Source organism: Myotis nattereri (genome assembly GCF_964212035.1).
Source record: "Myotis nattereri genome assembly, chromosome: 11".
Lineage (NCBI taxonomy): Eukaryota > Metazoa > Chordata > Mammalia > Chiroptera > Vespertilionidae > Myotis > Myotis nattereri.
The window spans coordinates 3971400-3982422 of record NC_138086.1 but is presented as its reverse complement, the minus strand read 5'-3'; the positions used below and the strand labels follow the sequence as shown (position 1 = coordinate 3982422).

Genomic DNA, 11023 nt, shown 5'->3' with positions numbered 1-11023 from the left:
GTATGAGATAAACAGAATTTCCGCAGAGACTTCCGTTCCCCGGCACACACGCCAGTGCGCACCTTCCTTGTGAGCGCATCCTCCTTTGCTCTTAACTTCATGACACTCCAGGTTTCACAAAGTTATGCCAGGCAGGCCCCTGGGAGACCGCTGCTCCCCTGACTGTCACAAGCGGCTGCACCACGCGGTGCCGATGGTCTGTATGGAGACACACCATCGCCGAGGCCTGCCTGCCAGAGAGGCAGCTCTCCACTCCTCCGGGCAGGGCCCTGAGACACGAACCCCAGCAGAATTGCTCAGAGCGTTTTTGTTTTTTTTTTCAAAGAGAGGGTTCTAGTTAGAACTCATCCCAGTTGTTTCTGTGATCCCCAGAAGGCAAAGTGCTGGAAATGAGCGCAGTTCTTCCCTGGGGCTGGAACCACACAAGAGCACGGCACACAGGCAGCCACCATCGCCGCGTTTAAGGGACATTTGGAGAAGCATCACTGCAAAGCGTCTTGTATCTCATGAACAACATGTTCATCAACATTTCCTAGTAGCACCCTCGCTCTGGGCCCAGTGCGCGGTCCCTCTCCGTGTGCTCTCCTTACACTGTTAGAAACCGAATCTTGTGACAAGACATGTGTCTCCTGCCCTAGCCCGTTTGGCTCAGTGGATAGAAGGGTCCCGGGTTCAAACCTGGGCAAGGGCGCATGTCCAGGTTGTGGATCCCCAGTGGGGGGCCTGCAGGAGGCAGCCGATCAGTGACTCTCTCTCATTATTGACGTTTCTATCTCCCTCTCCCTCTCCTTTCCTCTCTGAAATCAATAAAAATATTAATATATATATATATATATTAAAAGACATGTGTCTCCTTTTTAAAGTAGCTTAAAGGCCACCCAACTGTCAATGTACAGAGTTCATGACACCCACTGTATGCACTTAAAATATGCGTACTGCCACTTTATTTCCTTGGTGCCACCTTTTTCCTCATCCCCACTTATGTGATCTTGCACATCACGTGTCTATTTGTGCAGTGCCTGAAGTCATAGCCTCTGGGCAGGAGCTTTCAGTATTTCCTCAGCGGCTGTGGATGTGTGTGTGTGTGTGGGCATGCATGGGGAAAGAACTAAATGCCCCCCTTTAGGTGAGATGGCGCTTTTCAGACAACTTGTGCCCGATGCTCCCTTCCCTGGAAGTGAGCTTGGCACAGCCCACGGGAGTCTGGCAGGTTCTCTGCGATGCTGGAAAGTGGACGAAAGGTGCTGGCTCCACCGCAGCCTCTCCAGGAACAGCAGTAACTGATATCTTGCCTTTTCCCCTTAAAGGAAAACCGCCTTTGCAGAGAAGACCTGGGTGGGGGAGGGGTGTAAGAGGGAGGCAACTGAAATCTCTGGAGGAAAAAAGCCAGTGATATTATCTTAGACGCTAAACTGGGACACCTGCACTAAAGACAAGCGCCTGCGCAGAGCTGGGGCCCGCTTGGTATCCAGACCACCCCTGGGAGATGTGGGTGGGGGCGGCTTGAGGAACATTTCAAGGAAAGTTCGTTGGGCCTGGCCCGCGTGGCTCAGTGGTTGAGCGTGGACCTATGAACCAAGAGGTCACGGTTTGATGCCCTGTCAGGGCACATGCTCAGGTTGAGGGCTCCCCAGTGTGGGCATGCAAGAGGCAGCCAATCAATGATTCTCTCCCATCATTTTAAAAAAATATATATTTTATTGATTTTTTACAGAGAGGAAGGGAGAGGGATAGAGAGTTAGAAACATCGATGAGAGAGAAACATCGATCAGCTGCCTCCTGCACGCCCCCCACTGGGGATGTGCTCTCAACCAAGGTACATGCCCTTGACCGGAATCGAACCTGGGACCCCTCAGTCCGCAGGCCGACGCTCTATCCACGGAGCCAAACTGGTTAGGGCTCTCTCCCATCATTGATGTTTCTATCTCCCTCTCCCTTCCTCTCTGAAATCAATACAAATTATATATATAAAGGAAAGTTCATTGATACACTTGCTCCCCTCAGGAACTTATTTCAGGGGAAAGCGACAGAACCGCGGACAGCACCAAATGAGACAAGGCGCTAGGTGCGGAGAGGCGGCAGCACCACGGACAGCGACAGCACTGCAGCTGGGTGAGAGGTGGGGAGGGGCGACGTTATCAGCTGACTCTGACGTAGCCTGGGTCCCCTGTCTGATAGAGCTGGTCCGGGTGGGCACGCTGGGATTCCCTCCCCGGAGCTGCAGCCCCAGACCGGGTGGGGCGGGGGCAGCGGAGGCGGGTCCCGAAAGCACCAGGTCCCGGCTTGGCTTCCCGCATGCAGTCGAGGCTGCCGCCTGCCGCCTGGAGCGAGGGGCGGGCCCAGGGCAGCGCGCCTGGGAGTCCTGTTCTGACGCACCACCCTTTTCGCCCAGCTTCTTCCCGGCTTGGGAGATGCCAGGCTACGGGTGACCAGATTGCTGTCTCCGCCAAGGCGGGGAGCCCCGGGCGGGCGCGGCAGCTGAGGCGGGCCTGGCTGAGACACGGCTCCCGGGCCCCGCTTCCCTAGCCTTGGAGGGGTTCAGACCTGCTTCTGCGTGTAGCGCAGCGCCTCCTCTCCGCCACGCCGTCTCCCACAGATGCTCACGGGCAGCAGATCCCAGCAGCCCTATCACTGCCAGTGACCACTTATGTCCTCTTGAAAGCCCTCGGCACGCACCCTGGGCCGGGCTTCTGGCCCAAGATGGATTTGCCTGGGAACCTAACGACCAACCTCAGCCTGGGCACAGAAGACCCGCGCCCCCGCCCGGCCCGCCTCTCGGTGCTCGGCGCGTTTGTGCTGACCTTGCTCGGCTGTCTGGTGGCAGCGACCTTCGCCTGGAACGCGCTGGTACTGGCGACAATTGCGCATGTGCGCACCTTCCACCGCGCTCCGTACAACCTGGTGGTGTCCATGGCCATCTCGGACTTGCTGGTGGCCACGCTGGTCATGCCGCTGAGTCTGGCACACGAGCTGGCCGGGCGGCGCTGGAGCCTGGGCGCGCGGCTGTGCCAGCTGTGGGTCGCGTGCGACGTTCTCTGCTGCACAGCTAGCATCTGGAGTGTGATGGCCATCGCGCTGGACCGCTATTGGTCCATCACGCGCCACCTGGCGTACACGCGGGGCACACGCCGGCGCGTCTCCAACCTCATGATCGCGCTGACGTGGGCGCTGTCCGCGGCCATCTCGCTGGCGCCGCTGCTCTTCGGCTGGGGGGAGATCTACTCGGAGCACCGCGAGGCCTGCCAGGTGAGCCGCGCGCCCGCCTACGCCGTGGTCTCCACGCTGAGCGCCTTCTACCTGCCGCTGGGCGTGGTGCTGTTCGTGTACTGCAGGGTCTACAAGGCAGCCCGGCTGCGGCTGAGCTTCCGGAGGAGCAACAGCGTGCACCCTGCGCCGAAGGCTGTGCAGGTGCGTGTCAGACCCTCAAACCTGTCAGCTCTGTCCTGGCTTTATCCCCAACACCCCTCCCCTCAGGCGTGTAGAAAGTGGGACTTTTTAATTTTTTGTGTTTTTTAAGGGAGGGGGCAGGGCAGGGCGGGAGTTGGGTGGAAGACCAAAAGAAAGCATCAGACTGTCTTTGCTGGGACACGCTCAGCATCCCAGAGCCGATAATGACTTTACCACCTTGGAGGGATGACTTCCTTGCATGTAAAATGAGGGTCTGGACCACTTAATTCTACAGCGTCCCATTTGGCTCTAAAATTTAGAGCATCTGAGGAAGTCAGTGCCTGGGCTACACCGGGTCACCTGGCAGCATCCTGCCCTTAGAGGGACTGTCCAAGCAGGAGGGCTGAGGGGTGGGGGGAGTGACTGGGCAGGAAGATGGCCATACAGTAGGCTGCCCACATTAGTATTTCAACTCAGTCCATTTCTTCCTTTGCAAATTAAAGCAACTAATTTTGCAAACTGTGGTTTCTCCCTGATTCCTGAGTGTGGCATCCTGCTGCAAGATTAAAGCTGTTTCCACACCTGCCCCAGGGCCGGCCTGTGATCCGGACTCCACTGCCCCACTCGGCCTGGGGCCTCATGACCCCTCGGGCCCTGTGTGTGCAGCCCAGGGCCACTCTTTTGCTTCCTGGCAAAGCCGCAGGAGGAAGTCAAAGACAGGCAGCCCGCCAGCCCCCTGCAAGCGGCTTTAATGTGTGACAGTGGTGACAGCACCAGGAGGGCTCTTTTCTCGTTTTCATTGTTAAATCTTAATAATCTGACTCTGTGGCTCAAAATGTGGGAACCATCTGAGGACCAATCCAGGGTCTGTGGACTGCTCTTCCCCCGCCCCAACTCAGTGCCAAAGATGACCCTTTGAACCTAATTAACATATACAAGTGCAAAGCCCCGTTTTCTACGGTTGGCGCTGGGAGAACAGGTACATTCAATTAAGCAGCCTGGGCACGTCTGGGCTGGTGGGAGGGATGAGAGAATGATGAAGATGGCGTCTTTGTCATGAAGAGTCTGTCTAGTGCAGCAGTGAGGCACCTACTGTGAGTTCTGGCAGGAGCTGATTCCAACCATCATCAGTCAGGCAAGCCTGGAGGGACCAGCGGTGTAGGTTAGGGAGGAAGGAGAGAGCTACACTCGAGGGGAAAGAAGGAAAAGGTCAGAAGCTACCTGTGCTTTTATCCAGAGCAATGTTCTCAAACGGGGATGATTTTGCACACACACACACACACACACACACACACCACCCCCCTCTCCCGGGACATTTGGGACGTCGGGACACATTTCTATTGTCTTGGGAAGGGGGTGCTATGGCATCTCGTGTGCAGAGGCAGGGCTCGGCCAGAGCTTCGCCCAAGGCCCAGCGCCCACAGAAAAGACTTCCTCAGACCAACATGCCCGCAGCGCCAGATCTGATCTATTTGATTTCCAAACCAACAAAGAGGCGATAGGCAAGAGTGCCGCCCACATACCTGGGGCTCACGTGTGCGGGCTCCCGCCCCAGCTCCCTGTCAGGAAAAAAGGCTGCCTTCCAGGCCCTTCTTCATGGACCCTCTTCTGCCACCTGCTGGTAAAGACCGTTTACATTCAGTACCAAACACACTTTAAAAGGGAACCGCAGTTACAATTCCTTCTGGGCTCACTGAGCAGGACGAGGGAGCTCACTGCCTTGGAGACAACAGAAGCAAAGCATCGTGACATCTTTGTGCTTTTACATCTATTTTTGGCACGGTTTCGCTTTTCTCTCTTTCCCTCCCCCCGATCACTTTGAAACATGCGTCCCTTGGCTCTGCAGGTCCTCTAAGGGACCCGGCTCTGCCTGTGACACGGGCTGCCTCTGTCCTCACGTTCCTGTGAGGGTTAACGACCATCCACGATAGCAGGCGCCAGTTTCCACATGCAGTTCCACTGCAAACTAGCGGTGTTAGCCGGGGAACACACACATCGTCCCTGTTTCTTATCTGCTGAACTTTATTCACACACACACACACTGAAAGCCCAGCCCCTGGCAGACCCCGAGGTGGGGATGGACAACGGGAGAGAGACAGGCCTTGCGTCACAGATGATGAAAGCACCCCCAAAGCTCAGGAAGAGAGGCACTGAATTGATGGTTTACTTGTGCCCAGGAGAGCCAGGCTGGTCCGGCGCAGCCTCCCGGAGCATAGCGGCCTGCTGACCTCCAGTGGCATTTGGGGGAAGAGTGGAGCTCCCCCAGGTGGGCCTCTGAGGTGTGAGGGGTCTATTGTCTGGTGAGCAGTTTTGTTGTTTGGCTGCTGCTCCGGTGGGAGTGGATTGGAGGGTGCCTCCGAGGTTGCTAGACTTTCAGAAGCGAGGGGCTGCCACTGACGGGTGGGCTTGCAAAACTGTCCTTGAGATGAATTGTTCTTGATCGACAGAGTTTCAGACAGGCTCTGGGCTACAGAGCACCCGGTCTGGCCCTCAAGTTGTAGGGACACTTAGTTCTCAATCCCCTACTCTTGGTACTCACTCAGCCAAAGCTTCAAGCGAGACCCCCAAGCTCTGTCTGGATCTTCATCGCTGCTTTGGGGTCTCCTTGCAGATGAAGTTTTGTCTGTGGAGACCTGGTGCTCAGGGAGCAGCTCAAGTTGCGTGATTGTGAACCGCTGGCCAGGCAGGGCCAGGCCCGCCTCAATGGGCAGTAAACGTGCATTTTCTTGAAGCTCTGATGCTCTCCGCAGGAAGGTCACTTAAGTTCATTGAGCTCTGACCGAGACATTGAACCACTCTGAGACAAACCACAGGTGTTATAAGAAGCGCCTGGAAGATCTCCCAAGGTAGGAGCCAGGGTCTCCAGTCCTGATCCAGAAGGCAAGTCCCAAAGATTCCAGTGTCCATCTGTCCCTCTGGGGCAGCCAGGCTGCCTTTTCTTTTGCTTCAGAGGAGATTGTTTTGCCTCATCTGTGGTGTTGCTGGAGGGAGGGAGCATGAAGTGTTCGCTGTGGGGTAGACGCCTCCCTGATTGGCCCAAGGAAAAGCTCTTCGCCAAGACCACTTGGGTTAAGCTATTTAAACCTACGCCCAGAGCTCAAGCTACATAAACATAATCTACTCCCAGCCTTTGTTCTTTTACATCGAAACCTGACTCTCATGGGTGGCCACTCTCCCCAGGAACCCTTCCCCTGAAGAATTTTCTCTCTGTGCACTCTTGTAAGGAGACAGAGGCCTTTGAGGGCCCTGGGGAGTTCGTTCTTGGAATGGCCCAGCTCCTGGTCCTACTGAACACAGAGTCTTGGCTCTGGAACAACACAAAAAAGCCTGATTCCAACACAGGATAAAGAAACTGGAACAAGAGAGGCGATCCACTCAGGGTCATGGCAGGGCGCTGTCTGCGTGGACCGTCACGAAGGTCTCCTTTCCATGGGTCATCTGCTCCTCCCCAGGCGCTTGGCATAACGGCCAGCACCCATGCTGCTTTGCTGCCGTCCCCGAAGAACCTCGGCTCAGGGCTCTTTCGGAGGCATCAAAGCACCAAGTGACATGCACTCATGTTCATTGTTTAGAGAATACCTGGCGATGAGTTTACATAGCAAGTAAAGAAGTGAATCTTTCTGAAACACACCAATTATTAGTTTTTGTGCCTGTCTTCTATTTTAGCAATTTTATATGTATAGTCATTGAGCAACCTGGCTTTCTGTTAAAAAAAAAAAAATTGGATTTTAGCCCTAGCTGGTTTGGCTCAGTGGATAGAGCCTGGGGACTGAAGCGTCCTGGGTTTGGTTCAGGTCAAGGGCACATGCCCGGGTTGTGGGCTCAATCCCCAGGAGGGGGGTGTGCAGGAGGCAGCCGATCAATGATTCACTTTCATCACTGATGTTTCTATCTCTCTCTCCCTCCCCCTTTCTCTCTGAAATCAATCCTATATAATAAAAGCCTAATATGCTAAGTGTCCAGTCAACCAGTTGGTCGTTTAACCAATCAAAGCATAATATGCTAATGATATGCTAAGGCCGCTCAACTGCTCACTCTGACATGCACTGACCACCAGGGGGCAAATGCTCTGACTGGTAGGTTAGCTTGCTGCTGGGATCTGGCCAATTGGGACTGAGCAAGATGGGCTGGACACACCCTGGAGCTCTCCTGCAGTCTCTAACCAGCCCCGATAATGCACTGGTGGGGTCCTTCAGCCTTGCTTGCGCCCTCTTGCAATCTGGGAACCCTCGGGGGATGTCAGAGAGCCAGTTTTGGCCTGTTCCCACTGTGGGAGTGCTCCTTAGCCAGAAGCTGGGCTCATGGCTGGTGAGCACAGCGGAGATGGTGCGAGTCTCTCCCACCTCCGCAGCAGTGCTAAGGATGTCTGACTGATGACTTAGGCCCACTCCCCACAGAGAGCGGGCCTAAGCCAGCAGTCGGACATCCCCTGAGGGCTACCAGACTGTGAGAGGGTGCAGGCTGGGCTGAGGGACCATCCCCTGAGTGCACGAATTTCATGCACTGGGCTTCTAGTAAATATATGTATATTTTAAATTGGATTTTGTCAGAGAGATTGGACAAATGATATATCCAATTTGGTATTATCCCTTTTGCTTTTAACATAATACAACAAACCATAGTAAGGTTGGATTTGGTACCAGGGTATCAATGTTCTGTTTGGGGCAGAGACACTTCTTCAATTACAGAGACACAATCATGATAATCCCCCCACGGGCTAAGGATTATACAGTGAGTCACATGCTCTTCGACTGGTGGATGAGCAATAGAAGGAGGGCATGGCGACGATTCGCAGTGAGCCGGCTAGTAGAAAATGTTGGCGGTTTCTGGTAGCACCAGTATGGCAACATACAATTTAAAGTATTAATATAGGTTCTGAGGATGTGTTGACTTAGTGAACTGAGGCCTGGCATTCGCTGAGGCAAGGAGGCAAAGCCTCGATGACTGGCTGTTATGGCTCAGGCTTCAGCAGGCAGTTCTTTGCCAGGTGTCACATGGTCAAGTTAACCCACCTAGAGCATGGCCTGGAATGGTCATATTTGTACAAAAAGGCAGATTCACGCCTCAGCCAATTTGGCTCAGTAGATAGAGCATCGGCCTGTGGACTGAAGGGTCCCAGGGTCTATTCTGGTCAAGGGCATATGCCCAGGTTATGAGCTCAATCCCCAGTATGGGCATGCAGGAGGCAGCCGATCGATGGTTCTTTCTCATCACTGATGTTTCTATCTCTCTTTTCTTCTCCCTTCCTCTCTGAAATAAATTTAAATATGTGTGTGTGTGTGTGTGTGTGTGTGTTTTGTTAAAGGCAGATTTATGATAACACAGGGAGATGAGTCTGTGCTCTTGTGCATTTCGCTCCAATTTGTCTTTCTGTCTGTGGACTCTAGGACCACTGCTTTTTCTCCAGTGATGTCTGAATTATACACAATGTAGGTATCTTGTGTAGCGATCGGCTAATGTGGCCATGTCTCAGAACAGTGGCACTTCCTCTATGGGAGCAGAGCCCACAATCATGATATCCCCCCACGGGCTGAGAGAAGGAGGTGTGCTACAGACACGCAGAGGAGTCTTCTCATGGTGATCTGGACATATCAGCTGCAAGGTGGTGTAGGATTGTTCAAGATATTCGCTGCTTCAAGTTTTCTATTAAATAAAATTGTCTTTTCCTCAAGCCTTTTAAAATTTACTCTGTAGCCACAAATTGGTCCTTCGTTATCTTCTTTCACCATATGCTGTAATACAGGGGTCCTCAAACTACGGCCCGCGGGCCACATGCGGCCCGCTGAAAACATTTATCCGGTCCGCCGGGTGTTTTTGCCGCCGCTGCCTGTCCTGCTTAGCAGCCAACTTGTCCCGGGCCCGCAGTGCACATGTGTGGAATGTCTGAAGGACAGTGAACTGGCCCCCTGTTTAAAAAGTTTGAGGACCTCTGCTGTAATCAATCTTTTTAAAAGAAATGTCTTCTGTTTGGATTTTGGTTTTTGAACTTATTACAAGTTAATTTGCTTGTTTCCCCGTTAGACACCTGAAGTTGCAGGCTGACGGGCCTTCTGTTCTGTAATCGTGGGTGTGGTGGTAGGTACAACAGCACCCATACAAACAGAGCGCTGGGTTGTAATCCATCTAAATCTAGACAATGCCCCTTGGCAGTTTAGGGGGACAGGGACTTGCTGGCCCTTCACGAAGCTTCTGCTTCCCTTTTCCAGAGGGTCCCTGCTCAGGAGCCCCAGACGCTGTTCTCCGCCCGCCACGGCACCGTCACCTTCCAGGCAGAGGGGGACACGCGGAGGGCGCAGAAGGAGCAGAGAGCCGCCGTGATGGTGGGCACTCTCATCGGGGTGTTTGCCATCTGCTGGATCCCCTTCTTCACCACGGAGCTCGTCAGCCCGCTCTGCGCCTGCGAGCCCCCTGCCCTCTGGAAGAGCATCTTCCTTTGGCTCGGCTACTCCAACTCCTTCTTCAACCCCCTGATCTACACGGCCTTCAACAGGAGCTACAGCAACGCCGTCAGGAGCTTCTTCTGTCGGCAGCAATGAGTCCCAGGACCTGGGATTAAAAAGGGCTAATTCCAGAACTCAGCGAAATCTTCAGTGTGGCCTGCGTCCCCATCCCCGGCCGGCAGCACACAGCCCAGACCAGCCCGTCAGTTCTCCCGTGGCTTCAAAGCCCCCTTCTCCGTCCCAGCCGGGAAGGCGGCCGCCCGGCCGATGCGGTGGCCTCTTCATCTCATAGCTCTGCGCTTCCTCATTCTGCGCCTCGTGGCTACTTTGCCCACTAAGTGCCCTTTCCTCTCCCAGATCCAGCATGGCCGTCATCCTCATGCCTGAGCACTCAAACATGGCATGTGCAAGGGAGGGAATAAAATAACATGGGCAGGTTGAGAAGGAATTTGTAAAACGAGTAAGAAGTTAGAATGGGGAGCTGGGGGGGAGGCGGGGTAGGAAACCATCATTCCAAGTATGAAATGGTCCCTATTTCAAATTTTTCTTTCCATGGTCCTGATGGTGCACCCTAATATTTATTGTGTGTCCCAACATTTGACTGCAAAATACTGCCTCTAACCATAATAAAGCCCATAACTGTGTCTGCAAGACCAGTGAGTATTGACTCCGTGGTTTCGTTTGTTTTTAATCCTCACCGGAGAATGTCTTCATTGATTTTAGAGAGAGAAGGGAAAAGGCTAGAGAGAGAGGAGAGAGAAACATTGATGGGAGAATCATCCATCAGTTGCCTTCCAGAGATCGACTGGGGATGAAACCCGAAACCCAGGTATGTGCTGTGACCAGGAATCAGATCCGCAACCAATCTGTGCACTGACAACACTCCAACCAACTGAGCCACACCGGCCAGGACTATGGTTTTATTTGTGGCAAACACACACACACACACACACACACACACACACACACACACACCTATGGACAAGGCAAAAGTTCTAATTGGCCAGTTTATCCTAAAATGCAACAATCCACCAACTTGGAGCAGGAACTAAGAGTCAACTCAAGCCCTTCCTTCCATGTTGAAGCAACAGTTCATGAACATGGAAAATCCACCCATTTCGTAGAATCTCTCAAACTTGCTTATTTGCTATGGTTTCATTTGTATGACTTGTGTTCAAGTGTTGCCGAACCAAGAC

General features: G+C 53.6%; 1 protein-coding gene across 1 annotated transcript; it reads left to right on the top strand.

Moving 5' to 3' along the window:
* Positions 1 to 2406: 2406 nt before the first annotated feature.
* On the top strand, positions 2407 to 10493 carry HTR5A (5-hydroxytryptamine receptor 5A). Its single transcript, XM_081101877.1, has 2 exons — positions 2407 to 3408; positions 9594 to 10493. Exons 1-2 carry the CDS (start codon positions 2701 to 2703, stop codon positions 9921 to 9923), a joined length of 1038 nt encoding a protein of 345 aa, XP_080958003.1. The 5' UTR covers positions 2407 to 2700; the 3' UTR covers positions 9924 to 10493.
* Positions 10494 to 11023: the final 530 nt, after the last annotated feature.